The 25,283-nt window shown below is 34.8% G+C and overlaps 1 protein-coding gene and 1 non-coding gene across 2 annotated transcripts in view; one reads left to right on the top strand and one right to left on the bottom strand.

Moving 5' to 3' along the window:
* The window catches only part of Pik3c2a (phosphatidylinositol-4-phosphate 3-kinase catalytic subunit type 2 alpha), a 123,012-nt gene extending 97,970 nt beyond the window's left edge, over positions 1 to 25,042 (top strand). The window contains 12 exon segments of the mRNA XM_047516643.1: positions 1,070 to 1,199; positions 5,552 to 5,688; positions 8,563 to 8,732; positions 9,445 to 9,601; positions 10,317 to 10,426; positions 15,434 to 15,641; positions 17,267 to 17,391; positions 19,064 to 19,181; positions 19,273 to 19,345; positions 19,589 to 19,698; positions 19,786 to 19,911; positions 22,599 to 25,042. Coding sequence (XP_047372599.1) covers positions 1,070 to 1,199; positions 5,552 to 5,688; positions 8,563 to 8,732; positions 9,445 to 9,601; positions 10,317 to 10,426; positions 15,434 to 15,641; positions 17,267 to 17,391; positions 19,064 to 19,181; positions 19,273 to 19,345; positions 19,589 to 19,698; positions 19,786 to 19,911; positions 22,599 to 22,781 — 1,647 coding nt within the window. The 3' untranslated portion in view covers positions 22,782 to 25,042.
* Positions 6,064 to 6,133, bottom strand: Trnav-uac (transfer RNA valine (anticodon UAC)). The gene has a single exon. It is a non-coding gene; the product is annotated as a tRNA-Val (tRNA).
* Positions 25,043 to 25,283: the final 241 nt, after the last annotated feature.

Raw genomic sequence — 25,283 nt, forward strand, 5'->3', positions numbered from 1 at the left:
TTTTATTTTAAGATCTTTACAGATAAATGAACAGTTACAAGAAATTATACAAAGGTGGGCACAGTGATACACACCTATAATCCCAGCAATTTGGGAGACTGAAGCAGGAGATTTTAAGTTCGAGGCCAGCCTCAGCAATTTAGCACAACCCTGTGTTAAAAATATAAAAAGGCCTAGGGATGTGACTCAGTAGTAAAATACCTCTGGGTTTGAGTCCAGTACCAAAAAAAGAAAAAAAAGAAAGAAAGAAAAAAGAAATTAAACAGAGAGATCCTGTGGATTCTTGACCCAGTTTCCTCTAATGGTAACATCATATATAATTATATTGCACATATCATAGGATGTTGGCATTGATACAGTCAGGATACAGATCTTCACAAAGATCCCCATGTTGCCTTTTTTTTTTTTTTTTTTTTTTTTTTGTACTAGGGATTGAACCCAGGGGTACTCTACCACTGAGCTACATCCCCAGCTATTTTTATTTATTTTTATTTTTTAATTTTTTTTTTTTTTTTTTTAGTTGTATATGGACACAATACCTTTATTTTTATGTGATACTGAGGATCAAACCCAGTGCCTCACATGTGCTAGGCAAGTGCTCCACCACTGAGCCACAACCCCAGCCAGCCCTTACTAGTTATTTTGAGACAGCATCTTACTAGGTTGTCCAGACTGACCTTGAACTTGGGATTCTCCTGTCTCAGCCTCCCAAGTAGCCAGGATTACAGGCATGTGCAACCATGCACTGTCTCTCCTTGTTTTAATTGAATATAATTCACATACACCGAGACTTGAAAAGGGTAAACGTCTTTCTTTAGAATACAAAAGAATAAAAAGGCAATTTTAGGGCTGGGATGTAGCTCAGTGGCAAAGTGTCTGCCTTGCATTCCCAAAGCCCAGGGTTCGACCCCCAGTTCCAACCAAAGACCAAAAAAAAAAAGCCAGTTTTGATTATTTCACTCTTCAATTTTTACTATTCCCCTCCCCGTGCCCTCCAACTTTAATAGTTTGTAGTCTATTTAAGTCTTTTGGAAAGGTGCAAATTTCATTTTATTTGTTTGATTTCAAGGTTGGTGAAGATCTTCGGCAAGATATGTTAGCTTTACAGATGATAAAGATTATGGATAAGATCTGGCTTAAAGAAGGACTCGACCTGAGGATGGTAATTTTCAAATGTCTCTCAACTGGCAGAGATCGAGGTTAGTCTATAAACTGTGTCTTGGTATCAGAATGTATCTGTCATAAAAGTCCTGATACAGATGCACTGTGGTTTCACTTATGTCTTATTTTAATCTAGTGTTACTTTGTTGGTTCAATTGCTAATGATTAATCTCTTTAAAAATACAACTCAATGTGTAGCCCTAATAAGTGCTTTGTAGTTGTGCCTATTAATTGACTTAAGGAGGACTTTATAGACTTCAGCTTTTGAACTAAGAATAAGACTATGTCAAGTGAAATCAACTTTGATTCATTTCTACAGAATTAAAGAGTAATTTGAAGTTCAAGAGCAAATTTTTATCTTTTATCAAATTTTTGAGATAATGCTAAACAACCTAGTATCTGTTTATGTATTATGGGTTCACTAAATGGAAGACATCATTATTATCATTATAATTTTTTTATTTTTTTGTACCGTGGATTGAACCCATGAGTATTTGACCACTGAATCATATCTCCAGCTCCTTATATTTTTATTTTTTATTTTGAGATAGGGTCTTGCTAAGTTGCTTAGGACCTCACAAAGTTGCTGAGGCTGGCTTTGAACTTGGAATCCTCCTGCTTCAACCTGTAGAGTTGCTGAGATTACAGGCATTACCTACCATACCTGCCTTCATTGTTCTTATTGAACAAATATTTTTTTGAATACTGTGAAGTCATCTGAAATATTACCTCATCTTGTTATCCTTCTAATATTTGCCATTCAATTTATACTTAAATACTTATAGTGAAGGGAATTCATTACAGTCCAAAGCAGTCCATCCTATCCAGGATAGGAGATAACTGTAAAGTTCTTTCTTGTATTCAGTTGACTGCTAGGACTGATTGCTGTTGTCTTTTACCCATTGATTCCAGATCTCTTCAGAGAGTATTATATAATTAAGTTGGATCCCTTATTTAAAGGTAGCTAGTATTGTGGCCTTAGATCTTGAGTTCTGCATTCCTTAGCTGTTTTTCATAGGTGACTTTAAATTACCTTATCACCTGATTGTTTTCCTTGTAAAGGGTTCAAGCAGTCCATTCTAAGAGGGGCACCTGAATTTGGAAGAATACAAAAGAGTGGGGAAAGTGCCACACATATAAAGGTTATGCACAAATAAAACCAATAAGTCTTCATGACAGTAGTTTCTAAGTCATGTCTTAACTGTTCTCTTCTTGTACATTTTGTGTCTTCAGACTCATGTGTAGGACATTCACTATTAACTTTGTTATATTGGATCCACTACTTTTCAGTTTCTTGGATTCTTTTTAAAATCTGATCCTAGGGTGGGGTTGTAGCTCAGTGGGAGAGTGCTTGCTTAGCATGCACAGCCTCAGCATTGAGATTAATCCCCAGTATTACACACACACACAACTTAAAAAATAAGTAAACTCTGCTGGGTGCAGTGGCACACTCCTGTAATCCCAGTGGCTCAGGAAGCTGAGGGCAGGAGGATTGCAAGTTCAAAGCCAGCCTCAGCAAAAGCAAGGTGCTAAGCAGCTCAGTGAGACCCTGACTCTAAATAAAATAGGAGTGGGATGTGTCTCAGTGGTTGAGTGCCCCTGAGTTCAATCCCCAGTATAAAAAAAAAAAAGTAAACTCTCATTCTTGTCATCTGTTATAGAACTTCTCAGTTTGTATGAATTTGAAGAACATACGTTCTGCACCTTTTGCTGAGTCAGTGGGAGAAATGTTTTCCCAGAAAGGGCCAAGGACCAATCCTTGTGGTGTGCCACTAGAGACCTCTCTTTAGGTAGTTGCTACCTCAAGTACAATTTGTTTTTCTTTTTTTTTTTTTTTTGTAGTATTGGGGATTCAACCCAGGGCCTCATTCATGGTAGGCAAGTGCTCTACCACTGAGCTAACTCCCCAGTCCTCAAGTATGATATTTTACTTATCTTTTTTGTATTATCAACCACTTCCACATTTCTCTCTCTTATCCATCAGGACAACATTAGAGCCTATAACCTTACTTGCTCAAATTTAGATTAGGAAATCAGGTCAATTTAAGAATTCTTTTTTTTTTTTTAGTTGTTGATGGACCTTTCTTTTCTATTTTTATATGTAGTGCTGAGAATCAAATCCAGTGCCTCCCTCACACATGCTAGGCAAGTGCTCTACCACTGAGTCACAGTCTCAGCCCCAGTTTAAGAATTCTTGCTGGTTGATTTTCATATAAATCTTATAAGATGTGAATTACTATTTTATCAAGTAAGACTTCTCAATACAAGCTTATCATCTCAATTAGATTAAGGATTTTTTGTTTCCACACTGTTTCTATAATTGGACTTCCTTATTCTTTTTTTGAAATTCTATGTAACTTTGAAGGCTCAATCAAATTTCTTTTATTTTTTAATATTGTTTCTAACTAATGATTGAATTCTTATGTGTCTTACCCTGTGCTAAGCTTTTTACTTGTGTTATTTCACTCTATCCTTCTTCTTTTTTAAAAATTTTTTCTTTGCATTTTTGGGGATTGAACCTAGGGATGCTCTTGCTACCAAGCTACACCCCCAACCCTTTTTATTTTTTGAGACAGGGTCTCACTGAGTTACTGAGACTGGTCTAGAACTTGGAATCCTCCTGTTTCAATGACCCAAGTTGCTGGGAGTACAAGCCTACACCACTACACCCAACTTGTATCCTTATTTCTCAATGAAGAAATCACAACTGCATCCTCTATGAAGTTTTTCACAGGCACTTCAGCCTATACTACTGTCTCCCTTGACCAAATTCAGCAGTTGTCTTCAATAGTCATCAGACATTAATTTTATATTAGTTTTTTTTGTATTAATCTTGTATTAACTTTTATATTTTACTTTCTGCATGTTTTATATCTTCCCATTGGGTTGATTATGTTATCTCAGATCAGGGAATGTACTAGTACATTGTATATCTTACACACTTTTATTCACTATTTTATACATAATAATTAGACATAGTCATAGAATTAAGATGGGGGCACTCATTGAAAAAGGTATCACTATGAATTGTAAACTAGATGTTGCAACCAAAATATAATAAGAGTTAAAATGAGTTCCCTCTGTCATGTGTAATCAGACCCCTAGAATTAGAACTTGGCCTTGCATACTTTTATCATAGTGTCCTAGAGGCTTTGGTCAACTTGGTTTCTTCCACTCCTTTGTCTGAAAAAGATCTTTGTTTTCATTTATTTTATTTTTAACACAAATGCATAACCTTCATTTTAAAAATATGTAAGTTGTAAATTATATAATTTGTAAATTATATAAAAGTAAATCTATTTTCTTCTTCACTTTTATTCTTTTTAAAAATTTTTTTTTAGTTGTATATAGACACAATACCTTTATTTTAATGTGGTGCTGAGAATCAAACCCAGTACCTGCCACGTGCGAGTCAAGTGCTCTACCACTGAGCTATTACCCCAGCCCCACCTTTATTCTTAATTCTAGGCATCTTACTTACAAGGTATTATCACTTACATAGTCTTCAAGGAATATATTTTATGTTTATTCCAACAATTTTTCTTTTTAAACATTACAGTTCTCCATCTGGATTTTGTTTTTAAAAACATTATTTTTACAGTTGTCTTACATAAGCATATAGAGACCTACCTCACTAATATAGTCCATTGTTTAGGTATACCATAATTTATTTATTTGATACTTGTTTTAAAGCAATTGGAGAGTTAAGATAAAACAATTTGCCAAGCCAGCAACTTTTTACTTAGGAAGACAAAACACATATTTGAGACTTAAGTGTATAAGAAGGATGATCTTTATCTGTTCATCCCATTAAAAGGGCCTAATGTTCTTTGAAACACTCTTATCTTGCCCAAATACACAGTTAAAGACAGTTTTTCATGCTGAAATGAAACAGCACGTATCTTATAAGTAACTTTACCTTTGAAGTTATAATCATTTAGTTTGTAATTAAAATTATTATCAGTTGGGGATTAGTAATGAGTACAGATGGTAGTATCTCATGTAGTCAAAAATCAACCTTTATATGTTTTGGTACTTTTAAAAATACAAAATAATTTTGATTGTTTACATTTTCTAGGATACCCTGCCAGACTTGGTTTTCTTTGAATGTAATACTTGCTAACTGATACCTTCTGTCCAAGTTTGAAAACTATATATATTTTTTTTTTTTGGTAATGATGATTAAACCAGGGATACTTTACCACTGAACTACATCCCCAGTCCTTTTTATTTTTTATTTTAATACAGGATCTCACTGTGTTGCCTTGAACTTATGATCTTCCTGTCTTAGCCTCCTTTGTGCACCTCTATGCCCAGTGAAAGCTATAAATTTTTAAAAGGCTTAATTTTGGGAGATGTTTTCACATAGTTTAATATTTTGTTGTTAAAGGCATGGTGGAACTAGTTCCTGCTTCAGATACCCTCAGAAAAATCCAAGTGGAATATGGTGTGACTGGATCCTTCAAGGATAAACCACTTGCAGAATGGCTGAGGAAATACAATCCCTCTGAAGAAGAATATGAAAAGGTGGTTCACATGTCTCTTTATTCTTAATAACTTTGTCAAAAATGTACATTTTTAACAAAATTGTACAATTCTGGTGACCAACCATTTATTCTAAGTCAAGAAAACAATGTCTAAGTGTAGAAAAGACTATTAAATTAATGGAATTTAGTGGCAGGTATATGAATGAAATTAAGCTAAATTACCCCCAAAATATTCTAAACATAAACTTAGAGGTCAGCAAACCAAAGGTATTTTTATAACTCAGAATGTTATACTTCCCTAAAACCTTGGAAGAAGGTGTAGACATGAGTAAGAACAGCTTTATGGTTTGGTGGGGTTTTTTTTTGTTGTTGTTAGTTTTTTTTTTTTTTTTTTTTTTTTTTTTCCTTTTTTTTGTGGTGCTGGGGATCGAACCCAGGGCCTTGTGCTTGTAAGGCAAGCACTCTACCAACTGAGCTATCTCACCAGTTCCTATGTTTTGGTATTTAAGAGCATAGATAATGGGCTAGCCTCCAGGCTTAAATTAGGCCCCAAGTTACTCATCAGCTATAGGGCCTTAGTCAAGTTATTTAACTTCTTTGTGCCTCAGTGACCTCTGCTGTAAAATATTGTAGTTTATATTATGGTATTATAGTATATACTATGCCTATAAAAATTATAGTGTCATAAGGTTATTGTGAGAATTAAATGAGTGTACTGCACGTTTATATAAAGACAGTGAGAGCATGCCCAAGAGAGCATTAGAGAACATGCAGCATAGAGAAAATTGTTTTATTGGGAGGATCATTTTTTTTTGTACTAGTATTATTTTGAATTACATATGGAAAAGAGCAATCTCTTTGTACATAGGCCTGTCATGACCCTAACTTGGCTGAGGAAAGACTCATGAACACTTGAATGGTGATGTAAGACCCCAGTTTTAATGTCATTTAACTGCCTAGTTTACATACCATTATTATGTCACATCTCCCTCCCTCCCTCCCTCTCCTCCTTCCTTCCTTCCGTTCTTTTGTACTGGGGATTGAACCAAGGGGCCCCACACCCTTTTTAATTTTTTATTTTGATACAGGACCTGACCAGGGTGCTGAGAGTCTCACTAAATTGCTGAGGCTGGCCTCAAACTTAGGATCCTCCTTCCTCAACTTCCCAAGTTGCTGCTATTTCAGGCATGCACCACCATGTGTGGCTATTGTATTACTTTTAGATATGAAAGTACCATCTTTTGGCCAGGTGCAGTGGCACATACCTGTAATCCCAGTGACTCAGGAGGCTGAGACAAGAGGATCACTAGTTCAAAGCCAGCCTCAGCAAGGAAAGCAAGGTGCTAAGCAACTCAGTGAGACCCTGTCTCTAAATAAAATACAAAAAAATAGGGCTGGGGATGTGGCTCAGTGGTTGAGTGCCCCTGAGTTCAACCCCCAGTACCCCCCCAAAAAAAAAAAATTACCATCTGTTGACCTGTGTAAATAAAGTAGAGAATTTTTTCCTTTGTGAATCATTTAAACTGTAAGATCACTTTTCTTTCTTTGTGGTCTGGAGGAAGCAATACAGCAGAGATTCACAGTAATGTTATCACTTTCGTGATTCCTGGTAAGTTGTTTGAAACAACATATTTGTCAAGTAGCAACCTTAAGTAACTTTTGTGCATTTTTGTGATTTATTAAGTTAAAAGAAATATAACATAGTAGAGACACATGCCTGGATTTGAATCTTGGTTCTGCCAACTAATCAATTAATGTAATCTTATGTAAATGACTTAACCTTTTTCTGTTTTAGTTTTTCTCTTCTGTGAAATGACAGTAATAATAATATATCCAAGTTACTGATTGGTTGTGGGATTTTAAATAGGTTAATATTTACAGGGAAAGTTATGTGCACTTAGTTTGTGATAAACTCTTGCCATTATCATCATCATGGTTTATTCTAGAGGATTATAGAATAAAATTAACCACATGGACAAGTATAGTCATATGACCACACACTCAGAAATATAGTATTTTGAGAATGAAATGAACATACTTCAGATAAAATATACATTATATGCATCTTGCCGTGTCTGTATGATATTCGTAATTTTAATAATCTCCAGGACAGGCAAAACTAAAGTGAAAGAAGTATCTACCTTAGAAATTTGCAGATGAGATAATAGGAAGTCACCAAATAAGAAAACAAAACACAGTAATTTATATTATTGGATGTTTTAAGATAAAAGCTGACTCTTTCCCCCTCCCCTCACCCCGGTGATCTTGGGAACCTAACCCAGGGTCTCAGTCTTGCTAGGCAAGTCCTCTACCACTGAACTATAGCCCCAGCCCCATGAGCTGACTTTCTTTACACAAGTTCTTCCTACAATTAAGGAAAATAAAATTCTTGTATTCAGATTAATTTTTGTCCCAATCATATCCCTTGTGGTAAGGAATAAGAGTATGTGGAGCAGGATTCCACAAACATGATGCTTCAGAACTGTTCAAAAGGCAGTACGCTCTAGGGAATAGCAGGATCCCTACCTTGTAGAAGAAAAAAACTAGAAAGGTGAGACAGAAGAGTAACTTTGCTTTTGAAATATGAAAAGGCTGGTTTTTATTATCATAACCCATACAGCATTTTTTTGTTTGTTTTTTTGTGCTGGGGATTGAACCCAGGGGCATTTTACCACTGAGCTACTTCCCCAACCCTTTTTATTTTTTATTTTGAGTCAGGGTTTCTCTAAGTTGCTGAGGCTGTCCTTGAACTTGTGATTCTCCTGTCTCAGCCTCCCCATTCACTGGGCTTACAGGCATGTGCCATGCCTAGCACAATTCTGTTTTTAAAGAATGATAAACTACTTTTAATCTTTATAGACATTGTCTCTTATAAAAATTTTTTTTCTAAAATAATTTTATCTCTTTATTATAGGCTTCTGAAAATTTTATCTATTCTTGTGCTGGATGCTGTGTAGCCACCTATGTTTTAGGCATCTGTGATCGACACAATGACAATATAATGCTTCGAAGTACAGGACACATGTTCCACATTGACTTTGGGAAGTTTTTGGGCCATGCACAGATGTTCGGTAGCTTCAAAAGGTATAATATGGTTAATATTACTGTTACTAAAGAGAAGGTATATGTCTTGTGTCACAGATTAATGGCTCAAACCTTGCCCTTTTCTTGCTATATTTTGCTTTGTGGGTCCTTTTGAGCATAACACAAAATGAGAGAGAACTTTACCGTATAGTGGGCAATATTGTGTGTGTGTGTGTGTGTGTGTGTGTGTGTGTGTGTGTGTACTTTGTTGAAATGAATATATATTTTATTATATATCTATTTGTGGTACCTATTAGAAATAGTTCATTTGTATAATTTCAGTGAGTATAAGATTTTCTCTATGTTTGTATGCACTGTTTGATCTCTCTTTGGATATGTCAACTTCTAAATATCAATAAATTGGAGAAATTTCACATGTAACTTCTGTCTAAATAATGAAAATATTAGGGTCCTGGGGAGATAGCTCAGTTGGTAGAGTGCTTGCCTTATAAGCACAAGGCCCTGGGTTCGATCCTCAGCACCCAAAAAAAAAAAAAAAAAAAAAAAAAAACCAAATAATTAAAATATTATATGTTGGCTTTTCTGAAAATGTAAATATTCGAGAATTACAGAAATTCAAACTTCCCGATACCATTTCCTACTTAGAAATTGCTTTAGTTCAGATGGCTTAGTTTAATAATCATGCAACAATAGTAGCATTACTTACATATCTACTGTAAATAATATTCTTGTGTTCTTTCATTTTAAACAGGGATCGAGCTCCTTTTGTGCTTACATCTGATATGGCATACGTCATTAATGGGGGTGAAAAGCCCACCATCCGTTTCCAGTTATTTGTGGACCTTTGCTGTCAAGCCTACAACTTGATAAGAAAACAAACAAACCTCTTTCTTAACCTACTTTCACTGGTAACTCTGTTATTTAAAAGTATTTAATTTTCTATAAGTATATTTGTGTTATAATACCTAAAAAAGAATATTTTGTGATTTTGGAATAAAGTTTACTATAGTCACAAATGTCAGCTTTATTATTAACTAAAATATTATAAAATTATAGCTCTGTCAAACAAGTAGAAATTTAAAAATATTAGAGTGTATCCTGTATGGCTTCATTTCTATAAAATAAAAAAGATAAGTCAATAGAGTAGTGACCCCAGGGGTGGGAAATATTAGTTAATGAAGCCTGAAAGGAACGTCTGGGATCCTGGTGAATATTTTGTGTCTTAACCTGGGAGTGTTCAGATTGTGAACATTCATTAAGCTATATGCACTTAGAATTTATACACTTTTTTGAATATATAATTTTACTTAAGTAAAACATAAAAAGAACAAAAACAAAATAACCCATACTATGATTATTCTGATTAAAATTGGTGTGATAATAAAATCTGAGACCTAGACAAAAGGAGGTCTGGATTTCATAACTTTTATCCATAAACATGCTTTGTGATCTACATCAAGTCATTTCATTTCCTTTGCTTGAATTTTCTCATTTGTAAGAGAATCACTTAGATCCCCCAAACACTTAACAGATTTCTCAAAACTGTGATTATTTCATTTGCTTTATTTCTAATAGTTGATCAACAGAAATTTAACTCAAACCTTTTTTTTTTTTCTCCTACAGATGATTCCTTCAGGGTTACCAGAACTTACAAGTATTCAAGATTTGAAATATGTTAGAGATGCTCTTCAACCCCAAACTACAGATGCAGAAGCTACAATTTTTTTCACTAGGTATGGTATATTTAAGTATATTGTTGAAGATACTTGTAATTTGGTGTTGATTTTTTTTCACCTTTGTTTGTTTTGCATTGCTGCATAATTGAACCCAGGGCCTCACATGTGCTTGACAAGCCCTTTACCTTAATTTAATAAATACTATTTACCAAAATCTGATTTAGAGGGGAAAATTGTGATTCATAGTATTTAGCAATTAATAGGTGTGAAAAGTTTATTTAGGCTGGGGATGTAGCTCAGTGATAGAGCACTAGTCTAACATGTGAGGTCTTGGGTCATCCTCAGCATTGGAAGCAACAACAAGAAAATTTATGTACAGAATAAATATGAATGATTTGCAATGTGGGGGGGTGCTGAGGATTGAACCCAGGGCCTTTTTCATGCTAGGCAAGCACTGTACCACCTAAGCTATATATCCCCAGCTTGCAATGGCTTATTATTTATTTATTTATATATTTGTAGTTGTTAATAACTTTATTTTGTTTATTTTTATGTGGTGGTAAGAATGGAACCCAGTGCCTCACATGTGCTAGGCAAGCACGCTACCACTGAGCTACAGCCCCAGCCCTGCAATAGCTTTTTAATTATTTATTTATTTATTTATCTCAAAATATGATCTCAAGATTAAATAGTATATGTACCCAGTTATAAAATTCTATTTATGAACTAATTCTGAGAATCATGTTTCCTACAGGACCATATACCTCTTTCAGGTTTCTTTCTGAAATGATTTCTATACTAATCTGTTTTTCAGAATTCTACCATAACAATTTCGTGAATACCCTAAGTGCTTTAAACAGCAAACTTTTACTATGTGACATAGTACTTGAAACACATATGACAGTGGGGCATTTGATTGTGTTCTTATTGCCTTAAAAGCAGACGTTCCTGGCAAATATGTTCTCAAGGTCTGGCAACCTGGTTGGTCACTGGGTACTACTGCACATCATCATAAAACCACACTGGGGAAGGGCACATGAGTTCATGTTCTGTGCACCCACTTTATCCAGTACTGAGAATTGAACCCAGGAACATTCTACCTCTGAGCTACATTCCAAGCCTTTTTCTGTATTTTTATTTTGAGACAGAAACAGTATCAAGGTTGGCCTCGAACTTTTGATCCTCCTACCTTAGTCTCCCAAGTCACTGGGATTATAGACTTCTCTAGTCTGAACAGTCTGGGCCAAAATGAATTGAAGGAACCTGACTATTATATGTCTTCCAAATGAATCCTGACAATTCAGATATTGATAGACTTCATTTTGTATTTTGAAAGAGATTCATTGACTGCCCTACACAAAACTACAAAGCAGGCATGCATTTGTCTACTTGGACCTCTATAACAAAATTGCCATAGATTTGGTTGTCTTAAACAACAGAATTTTATTACCTCAAAGTTCACGATCAAGAAGCCAGCTGACTAGGTTTATGATGAGGCATCCTTTTGTAGATTGAAGATGACAACTTTTTGATTTGTCCTTACATAGGGTGTTTCTGTCCCTGTCTCTGTCTCTCTCTCATCTCTTCCTATAAGGACACAACTATTGGATCAAGGCTTCACCCTAATGACTTTATTTAACTTTAATTACCTCCTTAAAGGCCCCATTTCCAAATACATTCACACTGGGGGTTGGGGTCAAAGCAAGGCAAAAACCAGTTTTGGAAGTTCTTGTGCTTCTCTGAATCTCTTCCTCTCTGGGTTCCTTAACCCGGTTTCTGAGACTTGTCTCTTTTGCTTACCTGAAATGTTTTATGAAGGCCTACTTTCTAAAGTATCTCTGCTGAACTCCCCATTCTGTCAGAACTTATTTTCCCAAATGAGTGAAATTGTGATTATTCAAAGCAATCTGTCACCAAATCCTACCATTCCATTATTTGACGTAATTTTTTATATTTGAATTTTTTTTTAGCATTGTACTTGACTATTTTTTATTTATTTAAAAACTTCCATACTCTTTTCCCAATTACAATATAATCTATTACATAATCTATTGTTGACTTTTTTTTAAAATTCATTTTTATTGTAAAAAAATGGGATACATCTTATTTCTCTGTACATGAAGTAGAGGCATACCATTTGTGTAATCATACATTTACATAGGGTAATAGTTTTTGATTCATTCTGTTATTTTTTTCTCCCCCCCACCCCTCCCACCACTCTTATCCCTCTATGGAGTCCCTCGTTCCTCCATTCCTGCCCACTTCCCACCCCCTATATGTGTCATCATCCGCTTATCAGTGAGGTCATTCTTCCTTTGTTTTTTTGAGATTGGCTTATCTCACTTAGCATGATATTCTCCAACTGCATCCATCTGCCTGCAAATGCCATAATTTTATTATTCTTTATGGCTGAGTAATATTCCATGGTATATATATACCACAGTTTCTTTATCCATTCATCAATTGAGGGGCATCTAGGTTGGTTCCACAATCTGGCTATTGTGAATTGAGCAGCTATGAACATTGTTATGGCTGTATCTCTGTAGTACGCTGATATTTTTTTTTAATTTTTAAAATTTTTTTAGTTCTTTTTTAATTTATTTTTATTGTAAACAAATGGGATACATGTTGTTTCTGTTTGTACATGGAATAACAGCATACCATTTGCGTAGTCATACATTTACATAGGGTAATGATGTTTGATTCATTATGTTATTTTTTCCTCCCCCCCACCCCTCCCACCACTCTTATCCCTCTATACAGTTCCTCCTTCCTCCATTCTTGCCCTCCTCCCACCCCCCATTGTGTGTCATCATCCGCTTATCAGTGAGATCATTCGCCTTTTGGATTTTTGAGATTGGCTTATCTCACTTAGCATGATATTCTCCAATTTCCTCCATTTGCCTGCAAATGCCATAATTTTATTATTCTTTATAGCTGAATAATATTCCATTGTATATATATACCACAGTTTCTTTATCCATTCATCAATTGAAGGACATCTAGTTTGGTTCCACAGTCTGGCTATTGTGAATTGAGCAGCTATGAACATTGATGTGGCTGTATCTCTGTACTATGCTAATTTTAAGTCCTTTGGGTGTAGGCCAAGGAGTGGGATAGCTGGGTCAAATGGTGGTTCCATTCCAAGTTTTCTAAGGAATCTCCACACTGCTTTCCAGAGTGGCTGCACTAATTTGCAACCCCACCAGCAATGTATGAGTGTACCTTTTTCCCCACATCCAACACCTATTGTTGCTTGTATTCTTGATAATCGCCATTCTAATTGGGGTGAGATGGAATCTTAGTGTAGTTTTGGTTTACATTTCTCTTATGACTAAAGATGTTGAACATTTTTTTCATGTTTGTTGATTGCTTGTAGATCTTCTTCTGTGAAGTGTCTGTTCATATCCTTAGCCCATTTGTTGATTGGGTTATTTGTATTCTTGGTGTAGAGTTTTTTGAGTTCTTTATATATTCTGGAAATTAGTGCTGTATTTGAAGTATGAGTGGCAAAGATTTTCTCCCACTCTGTAGGCTCTCTCTTCACATTACTGATAGTTTCCTTTGCTGAGAGAAAGCTATTTAGTTTGAACCTGTCCCAGTTATTGATTCTTGCTTTTATTTCTTGTGCTATGGGAGTCCTGTTAAGGAAGTCTGATCCTAAGCCAACAAGTTGAAGATTTGGACCTACTTTTTCTTCTATAAGATACAGGGTCTCTGGTCTGATTTCAAGGTCCTTGATCCATTGTGAGTTGATTTTAGTGCAGGGTGAGAGATAGGGGTTTAGTTTCATTCTGTTGCATATGGATTTCCAGTTTTCCCAGCACCATTTGTTGAAGAGGCTGTCTTTTCTCCATTGCATATTTTTGGCACCTTTGTCTAGTATGAGAAAATTGTATTTATTTGGGTTTGTGTCTGTGTCCTCTATTCTGTACCATTGATCTACCTGTCTATTTTGGTGCCAATACCATGCCATTTTTGTTACTATTGCTTTGTAGTATAGTTGAAGTTCTGGTATTGCGATACCCCCTGCTTCACTCTTCCTGCTAAGGATTGCTTTAGCTATTCTGGGTTTCTTATTCTCCCAGATGAATTTCATGATTGCTTGCTGTATTTCTGTAAGGTATGTCATTGGGATTTTAATTGGAATTGCATTGAATCTGTATAGCACTTTTGGTAGTATGGCCATTTTGACAATATTAGTTCTGCCTATCCAAGAACATGGGAGATCTTTCCATCTTCTAAGGTTTTCTTTAATTTCTTTCTTTAGTGTTCTGTAGTTCTCATTGTAGAGATCTTTCACCTCTTTTGTGAGATTGATTCCCAAGTATTTTATTTTTTTCGAAGCTATTGTGAATGGGGTAGTTTTCCTAACTTCTCTTTCTGAAGATTCATCACTTATGTATAAAAATGCATTGGATTTATGTGCATTAATCTTATATCCTGCTACTTTTCTGAATTCACTTATGAGTTCTAAAAGTTTTCTGGTGGAATTTTCTGGTTCCTCTAAATATATAATCATGTCATCAGCAAATAGGGATAGTTTGAGTTCTTCTTTTCCTATTCGTATCTCTTTAATTTCCTTGGTCTAATGGCTGTGGCTAGAGTTTTGAGGACAATGTTGAATAGAAGTGTTAAAAGAGGGCATCCCTGCCTTGTTCCAGTTTTTAGGGGGAATGCTTTCAGTTTTTCACCATTTAGAATGATATTGGCCATGGACTTAGCGTAGATCATCTTTAAAATTGAATTTTTATAAGAAGATAATAAAGTCATGTTTTTGTTACCTTCTATCCCTACTAGCTCTTTAATTAACCTTGGACCTCACAGGGCTGAAAAAAAAAAAAAGGAAGTAATTTCTTTCTGGTGCTAAAATTTTTTTGTTGGGGTAAGATGTATTTTAACACATCTTTGGCCTAAAGAACACAGGGAATATGTGGCAGAGTGAGAATTGGCTTAATACTCTAAAAGAAATGAAAGTGTTTTTCATACTGTATTATGTTGAAAGAATTTAGCATATATTTCCATGGAGATTTACTGTTAATATATCTTCTGATTATTTTGCAGGCTGATTGAATCAAGTTTGGGAAGCATTGCCACAAAGTTTAATTTTTTCATTCACAATCTTGCTCAGCTACGTTTTTCTGGTCTTCCTTCTAATGATGAGCCCATCCTTTCATTTTCACCTAAAACATACTCTTTCAGACAAGATGGTCGAATCAAAGAAGTCTCTGTTTTCACATATCATAAGAAATACAACCCAGATAAACACTATGTAAGTTTGGTTTCAGGTAGACAATTATGCATATGCGTTATTGTTGTCCTTCATATGCCCTTCTGCTAGAGTTCCAAGCATCTATTCTGTTCATGCGCATTTCTTCCATGGGTGTTCCAAAAATAAATGTTTATCTGAAGCATCTCTCGTTTTTTATTTTGGTATTTGTTGGTATTTTTGATATTTATTTCTTGTTAAGTATGCTTTAAAACTATGAGGGTTAAAAGAGTAATGCTATTCTACTTTCTCATTCCTTCAATATTTTCTTAGTGTCAGAGGTAAATTTTGCTAATGTTAACAGATTTAAGCAATTCAAGTCAAAAAACTTTAAGCTCCCATCCTACTCTCTAATAAAGTATTATAGCACACCTACATGTTTGTTTTTGATTAAAAATAGAATCTTTTTCCCACTAGAGAATATAACATTATCATCTGTAATGTTTCCGCCCATGTGCTAAATTTATTTATTTATGTATTCATTCACTCATTTTTGTGGTACTGGAGATGAGACCCAATGCTTCATGCCTATGAAAGCACTACTACTGATTTAACACCCTCACTCCCTGTGTTAATGTTTTTATTGGGTAATACCTCTCAGCACTGTCAGTTTTTACATTTTTTGATGAATTGATAGGTTTTAGGAATTCATTTCACTATTACTTTAACCATTTTATTAAGTAATCCATTCTTTTTCATTTATTTTTATTTTTATTTTTATTTTTGGCACTGGGGATTAAATTCAGGGGCCCTCGACCACTGATTCACATCCCCATCTCTATTTTTTTATAATTTATTTAGAGACAGGGTCTCACTGAATTGTTTAGCACCTCATTTTGCTGAGGCTGGCTTTGAACTTGTGATTGCTGTGCCTCAGCCTCCTGAGCTGGGATTGTAGGCATGTGCCACTGCACCCAACTTAAGTAGTACATTCTTTTCCTAATGATTTATGATGGCATGTTTAACTCTAGTTTATATAAATGCCTATCCCTGAATTCATTTCTGATTTTCTATGTATATATCTACTTCTCTGTACTGGTATTATACTCTTTAAGGTACTGTATAACATAACATCACCCACCCCGTGGTGGTTTTGTTTTGTTTTCCTTTTTTACTATTTGCTTTCTTAAGTGAACTTATTTTTTACCATTTTAATTGGAAATATACTAACTTTGTAGATTTGGAAAGTACATTTATTATATTTCATCCTGGAAATAAAATGACTTTCACGTTCAAATTCTTAGATATACCATACAATGGTTATGATCACTATCCCCCCCACCCCCAACCCCAATACTGGAATTGATCCCAGGGGCACTATACCATTAGCTACTTCTCCCTTTTTATTTTTTATTTTTTATTTTTAGATAGGGTTTTACTAAGTTATCCAGGTTGGCCTTGAACTTTTCAGTCCTTCTGCCTCAGCCTCCCAAATAACTGGAATTATAGGCTAGCACTACCATACCCAGCTATGATCACTCTTAGAATGCAGTTATGCGTGCTATAAATACAATGACATTTACTATTTTTTGTTGTGACAAATATTACCAATAAAGCACTTGGACTATGAATTTCTTTTCTGTAAGGAAAGGAAGTTTTAATCTACTTGTCGTGTGATTTCTTCTCAGATTTATGTAGTCCGAATTTTGAGAGAAGGACAGCTTGAACCATCATTTGTATTCCGGACATTTGACGAGTTTCAAGAACTTCACAATAAGCTCAGTATTATTTTTCCACTTTGGAAGTTACCTGGGTATGTTCCCATTCTTGTGCAAATTAACTCTTTTTTGTAGGAAACAATTTATTCTCAAATGTAGGTAAAAACTTTGTGTTAGCACTTAAAATACTATAGACCATGTGTGGTTTATTTTCCTTTGTATCACAAGGGCCTGATACAGAACTTGACAGAGACAAGGAGCTGTAAGTTTTTGTTGAGTGAAAAAAAAATGTATATGTAATCACAATCTTAAAATGTGGAATTTTTCAAACTCCTAATTTTAGTTGAAGCTTTGACTCTGTCTCTACCATAGCAAGCAGCACAAGATAATTTGCAATATTGATTTTAAAAAGTCTCATGCTAAATTACTACAGAAATAATTATGGACTATCCTGAGCTCCTTTGATAACTAATAAACTAAAACAAATATCACTGAAACAGTTAATCAAAATCTTAGTGCTTAGTTTTTTATCTGACACCCTTTGGAAACCCAGTTTTATGGTAGCTTAATGAACAGATTTTCTTTTTTGGAGTTGAGAGGTGCCGGGAATTGAACTCAGGGGCACTCAACTACTGTTCCACATCCCTAGCCCTATTTTGTATTTTATTTAGAGACAGGGTCTCAATGAGTTGCTTAGTGCCTCGCCATTGCTGATGCTGGTTTTGAACTCAAGATCCTCTTGCCTCAGCCTCCTGAGTCTCTGGGATTACAGGTGTGCACCACCGTGCCTGGCTATGAACAGATTTCTTTTTTTTTTTTTTTTTTTTGGGTGCTGGGGATCGAACCCAGGGCCTTGTGCTTATAAGGCAAGCACTCTACCGACTGAGCTATCTCCCCAGCCCCTGAACAGATTTCTTGTGTCAAATTGTTCAAATTCTTCTCAGACTCCGGCTGGGATTGTGGTTCAGTAGTAGAGCACTCACCTAATATGCGTGAGGCCCTTGGTTTGATCCTTAGCACCACATAAAGATAAAGGTATTGTGTCCACCTACAACTAGAACAAAATCTTTTAAAAAAATTCTTCTCTAAATTGCAAAAGTAAGTGTTTATTTCCATGTGTAGTCTCATCTTCCTACTAGCACCAAAAGAAATAGATATCCTTTCATCACCTGATTTAGGCCCTATCATCATTTGTGGATTCTGTTGATGCTTACAATGGCTATGGTTGATTAATGATTCTTTCAGAGATCAAATCTGGTAAATATTTGTGAATGATTAAATTTGAGAAGAAATAGTAGAAAATAAGTAATAAGCAGATACCAAAGCTCATAAAATGAAAATGGGTAATTGAACTATTTCATCTCTTGTACTTTGAAGGTAAGTTACAAAAAAAAAAAAATTACTTTGTAGTGGATTGAGTATTTTTATCTTAAAATATGTTTAAAAAATAAAAGTAGATAGTGCACATATGTAATCGCAGCCAAGTCACAAGACTGAGGCAGAAGAATTTCAAGTTTGAGGATAGCCTCAGCAACTTAGTTGAGACCCTGTCTCAAAAATAAACTTAAAAATCTGAGGATATAACTCAGTGGTAGAGTGCCCCTTGGTTCAATCCCCATGGGAGGCAAGAAAGAAAGAAAAAGAAGATGAAAAAAGTATGTAAAAAAGCATATTGCTAAGTAAATATTGTACTTGAGCCTATAAATATTTCCAGATCAAATAATTTAAATTACACTCTTTTTAAAAAATTTTTATTTTATTTTGTAGCTTTCCTAATAGGATGGTTTTAGGAAGAACACACATAAAAGATGTAGCAGCCAAAAGGAAAGTTGAGTTGAACAGTTATTTACAGAGTTTGATGAGTGCTTCAACAGATGTAGCAGAGGTAAATTCCTATATAAGAAGTGAAAACATAATATGTCCTTTGTGCCACATAAAACTTAAAACTAATTAATCTTTTTTCTCTTCAATCTTAGTGTGATCTTGTTTGTACTTTTTTCCACCCTTTAATTCGTGATGAGAAAGCTGAAGGAATAGCCAGGTCTGCAGGTGAGATTACTTTTTTCTCTTTGTTGATAATTCATGACCTGAAAATCTAAATTTTCAGTAGATGTGATAGAGTGACAGGTGGTCTATTGGTCAGTGAGAATTCTTTTTAAGCCAGTCTATTTCTGGATAAAATTAACTTTCCTCACCCTACATGCAAAGGTTCTGGAAGTAAAGCAAAATTATTTTGTTAAAGTTTAAACCACTGCAAGCAGGATAAAATAAGAAAAGTATTTGTATTTTCAGGTTCAGGTCCCTTCAGTCCTACTCCAGGCCAAATAGGAGGAGCAGTGAAGTTATCTGTCTCTTACCGAAATGGTACTCTGTTCATCATGGTGATGCACATCAAAGATCTTGTGAGTGATCACAAATAATGATGGTTGCAAAAGAAACTGCTGCCTTAGTAGGAGACATTACTGTTAAGGGACTGCTTTTCTTTATAGGTTACTGAAGATGGGGCTGATCCAAATCCATATGTCAAAACATACCTACTTCCAGATACCCACAAAACATCCAAACGTAAAACCAAAACTTCACGAAAAACTAGGAATCCAACATTCAATGAAATGGTAAGTTGAAATCAATTCTAAAAATTACCTAGATTTGTCGTTTTGAGATTTAAATTTTAAGACATTTTAAATATAAATATTCTAGGTATTAGTTGGTGAAGTATTCGTTGCCAAAGCAAATCAATAGCAGTCCAGTGGTATTTAACAAAATGATATAGGATAGCATCCTCATCACAGACCCTTAGCTTTTAAAAGAAAAATACGAAAGGGCTGGGGCTGGTAGGGGGCTTATCTAGCATGAGCGAAGCCCTAGGTTTCAAACCCTAATATTGCCAAAACAAAAGCAAGCCCCCCCCCAAAAAAAAAAAAAAAAAAACAAAAAAACAAGACAAGACATTAAGATCCATGATTCAATTTCCTTTACAATGCATGTACTTCCTCTGCAATATTCTCAGAAAGTGGTTGTTCAGTTTGGTTTTAAGTACTTCTCAGTTATCTAATTTGTCTTGGGCAAGCACCAACTCTTAGATTTGTTTTACTAGGGATTGAACCAAAGGCCTCATTCATGCTAAGCACTCACTCTACAGTTGAGCCACATTTCTTAACCCCTTAGATTACTATTTATACTGAGCTGAAGTCTTGATGCCCCTACAATCACCTGTGGAGTCTTAGTTGCATCTCTTGGAGCCGTACAGAACTTCTCCTTTCTTCCTTCTTCATGGTGGCCCTTCAGATAATTGGAGTTGAAATGCTCGTCCTGATTAAACATTTTCAGTACTCTTTACTTCATCTGATAGACTGTAGATTTAGAATAATTCTCCTTTGAATCTCATTTATTTAATTTGGTGCTGGGGATTGAACCAGTTATGCTAAGCACCCTGAACTATGCCCCAAGCTCCTTCTTAGAAATGTTTGAATATCTCTCAGTAACCCTTTTAGAGTTCTCAAAATCAAAAGCAGTAGGTGAGGCACAGGGGGACATGCCTCTAATCCCAGCAACTCAGGAGACTGAGGCAGGAGGACTCACGAGTTCAAAACCAGACTCAGCAACTTAGTGAGGCCCTAAACAATTTAGCCAGACCATTTCTCAAAATGAAACATAAGGGGGCTGGGGATATAGCTCAGTTGGTAGAATGCTTGCCTTCCATGCATAGGGCCTTGGGTTCAGTCCCCAGCACCACTCAATCAATCAATCAGTAAACAAATAAAACAAAATAAAACATAAAAAGGTCTGGGGATATGGCTTAGTGGTTAAGTGCCCCTGGGTTTAATCACTGGTACCCAAAAAAAAAAAAAAAAAAAAAAAAGAAAGCAGTAAGAAAATCATCTGCTGAACAGTGTGGAGCATAACTGTGACTTTGCTGAGATACTTGCAGTCAACTAATAAGTTCACTAACCTCTTAAGACCCGCTGAAGTCCCTCTACCTTGACCTTTTATTTAACCATTTCTTTTGTGTAAATCACATTATTTTTGCACCTTAATGTTACTTCTATACAGAAGTGTCTGGATACCTATTAGAAGGAAATCTGAATTTCTATCGTGATTGTAAATTAAAATCTATAGAAGATTCTTTCTCTTTAAAAACATATTCAGTGCTTTGCAAAGATCTATTGGTATTATTCTCAAAAAAGTAGTACTTTTCCTATTTAGTGTTAATGCTGTCAATAAAATGAAATGTGGACAGTTTTTTTTTTTTTTTTTTTTTTAAGTTGTTTTAGCCAAATAATAAGAATTATGATTAAGGGGTTGGGGTTGTAGCTAAGTGGTAAAGCACTTTAGGCACTAGCACATGTGAGACACTGGGTTCTATACTCAGCGCCACATAAAATAAATGAATAAATAAAATAAAGGTATTGTGTCTAACTAGAACTAAAAAAATAATAATAATTTAAAAAATAATTATGATTAAGGTGTTTCTTAGAATGTATGATGAGTCGTCCTGGAAAAACTAAAATTCTAAATGTTGTGATGAGAAATTGAAATAGAATAGCTTCATAGCACTCTATGTTTGTTGTAAACTATGGTTTACTAAGAGTTCATATTGAATTAAGAGTAATCAGAAATTATCACTTTATGGTACATAAGATTCAACAGAAAAAAAAAGACAATGAAAAGAAAATTCTAGCCAGTTGCAATGGCACATGCCCATAATCTCCACGACTCAGGAGTCTGAGGTAGGAGAATTGCAAGTTTAAGGTCAGCTTCAACAGTTTAATAAGTAGTGCTTTTCCTAGTGTTTGCTTAAAAAGTCAAAAAAGAAGATAAGGGCTGGGTATACAGATCAGTGGTAGAGTACTTGCCTAATGTGCTCAAGGCCCTGGGTCCAACTCCAGTACCATCCCAGCAAAAAATTTTCCCTCTCTTTTTGTAAAATAATTGTTAATTATGCTATCCCTCCCAAGTTTCTCCTTTTTTCCCCTCTTTTTCCAGGTATTAGATCATCTTAAGTTAACTGCCATGTACTATCTCTTCCCTTCCCCATCACCTCCATTGCAGAAAAACCATGTTTCAAGTTTTTATTTTTTAGAAAACAAATGGGATTGGTCCTGCTTTTGTATATCTCTATATCAGACATTCTTAGGAATGATGATGCAACCCAAAACTCCTGAAATCGAAAGTGTGCTTCTAAAATATTGAAGCAAACCATATCATCATCATGTCATTCATTATTCACATTTTGCTGGAAGTATTCAAAGAAACAAATATTAATACATAATTTACTGTTTCTTTTTTTTCTTTGCTGTAGCTTGTGTACAATGGATATAGCAAGGAAACCCTAAGACAAAGAGAACTTCAACTGAGTGTACTAAGTGCAGAATCTCTGCGGGAGAATTTTTTCTTGGGTGGAATAACTCTGCCTTTGAAAGATTTCAACTTGAGCAAAGAGACAGTTAAGTGGTATCAGCTGACTGCAGCAACTTACTTGTAATCAAGTGAATTTCTCAGATTTGGAAGTAAGAAGAGTTACATAAATGTGTGTATACATGAATGCATGCAGACTTGTGAACTTTGTATAGTATTTTTATACTTGTGCAAAAATTATAAAGTGAAATATACTTGCTGTATTTCAACACATCAGTTGGACCAATAGTCACATAACTAAATTTTATAAATTTCAGGAAGCCATTACTGTTTTAAAGTCATTTGAAATGTTACAAATCCTAACCTTGATAAGTCCTGAAAAAGACTTTGAGGTAGTACTATTTTGAGGTAGTTCAGCCATCCATTTTGCAGTGTTTCCTATACAAACATCATATATTTGTTTTTCTGTTATGCACCTTTTACAGCTTTTACCACTGTGTATGTTCACAAACACCAAAGTAAAGGAAAGATGCAGAATGTTACCATAAAACGCAGCTGCTATTCATAGAGCTGAAAAGCAAAGCACAAATAGTAGATAGCTATGTTAAAAACTACTAAGTAGTTTATAGAAAATAGGGGAAAAAATAATAGTTTTTTTTATTCATTATTAAAGCCTTTTTCAGAATAAGTGCCAATTGCTGAAGTTGTAAATAATGGTGCCTTACTTAACTTTATATGCATCTTTGGCACTTACTTTCTGACTTTTTTTCCCTAACTTGATAAATAATGAGTAATTTCCCCACACTTTCAGCTTATTAAGGACAAAACATTATGTACATATACTGATGTTTTTCCCACAAAAACAATTTTCTTTGCTTCTGTTGTGTTACTTATTTTAACTGTCAATCCACTTGATTTAGGTTTTCATTGCCCAGAACTGAATAAGATTCATTGATGTAGTTGTATAATAAATTCTATCATTCCATTATAATCCTACACTTATTCCTAGGGGTGTGAATTGAAGCTGGGTAATATCACTTCCATATATCTTTACTTTCTCATTAAATAAGTGAACATTTTCCATTCCTGTGCCCATTCCTGTTTGCATAAGAACTCCATAATAGGACAGACTCTTTACAAAGAGGCAAAGGACAAGGATTGTAGGGTCCAAACAGTTTTAATATAGATCTTTATGGGAGTTCATCTTATAAATTGACATTTGTAAACATTATATGTTCACATTTAAGAATTATTTTCCATCATACAATGAGATTCAGAATCATAAGGGACAGAAATGAAATTATTATACTATAACCATTAAGGATAACACTCATTTTTTTACTACTCATTGACCTTCAGACATAATTTTGTTTAGTTTAGATAAATATGTATATGTAATAACTTTCATGGTTAGAGTGGATATTCACATACTTTTTAAAATGGTAATAGAGATGTAGCAATCTGGTCCTTGTGAAAAAACTGACAAATATGTAATAAAGAGTATCAAGAGAGAAAAGACAATCTCTAATTCAGTTGCCCAGAACAGAATTTTTAGGAAGTATGCAGATGTTTAATATGAATGATAACTACAGAGCAGAAATAAACCAGTTTTAAAATAACCAAACAAACTTGAAATTTTGGTGCCTAACACTAATGGTCCATTTGTAGGAAAACCAGACTGGGGATGTAGCTTAGTGGAAAAGTGCTTGCCTAGCATACGCAAGGCCCTGGGTTTAATCCCCAGCATCCCCACCCCCAAAATAATTTGTAGGAAAACTCATGAGTATGATTTTGTATGCCTTTTTAAAAAAATATTAAAATGTGTTGTCTATTTAATAAGTTAATTAAAATGCAGATCAAAGCACCACTGTTTGCTTTTTCCACATGCAGTTCACATTTCCTGTAAGTGTGTAAGTAGTTTTGCAAATGTAATGTAGCACTAGAAATTTTCACTTACGCTTAGGTTGAGACCTAATTCCATTCCATGAGTTTTCACTTAGCCACTGTTAAAAAATACTAATGTCTTGGTAAAAGATGTTGTTTATTGGACTCAACATGGACTGCTTTTTTGCACTCCGTCACAGCAGTGTCTTTAAGCACAAATAGAACTAGAAAATGTGATGTCACTTTTCAGTTACAAGAAATCTGGATTCATATCTAAAAATGTATATTATGATTAATATTGTACAGTTAACGAGTTTAGAATAGTAGTGATGTTTTCTCTTAATTTAACTCATTTTGTGCCTTCTTTGGTCATGAAAACACCTATATTTTAACATAAGTTATTTCTTTGTGAAATGCTAAACTTCAGCCCATACCAAAAAACAAAAAAAAAAGAAAAAGAAGGGGAGCCTCTTTGCACTACTACTATCACTCAATTCTAAATTAGTTGGATTTTTAAGTTTTCTTTTTTTTAAACTTAATCTGAAAAACAAAAGTCTAGGGCAAAGACACTAATTTGTATGATCACAATATTTTATACTTTATTGAGTAAAAATAATGCTGCTGCACGTAAGTCATGTACCAGAAGAATTCTTTCTTCTTGCCAGTGTTTTATAGTTCATCCCAAGAATCTATTCTTTTCTCTACTGAGGAACCCAGTGTAGAACTGGCACTGATGTTTTCATTA

Source organism: Sciurus carolinensis, chromosome 11 (genome assembly GCF_902686445.1).
Source record: "Sciurus carolinensis chromosome 11, mSciCar1.2, whole genome shotgun sequence".
In the NCBI taxonomy this organism is placed as follows: domain Eukaryota; kingdom Metazoa; phylum Chordata; class Mammalia; order Rodentia; family Sciuridae; genus Sciurus; species Sciurus carolinensis.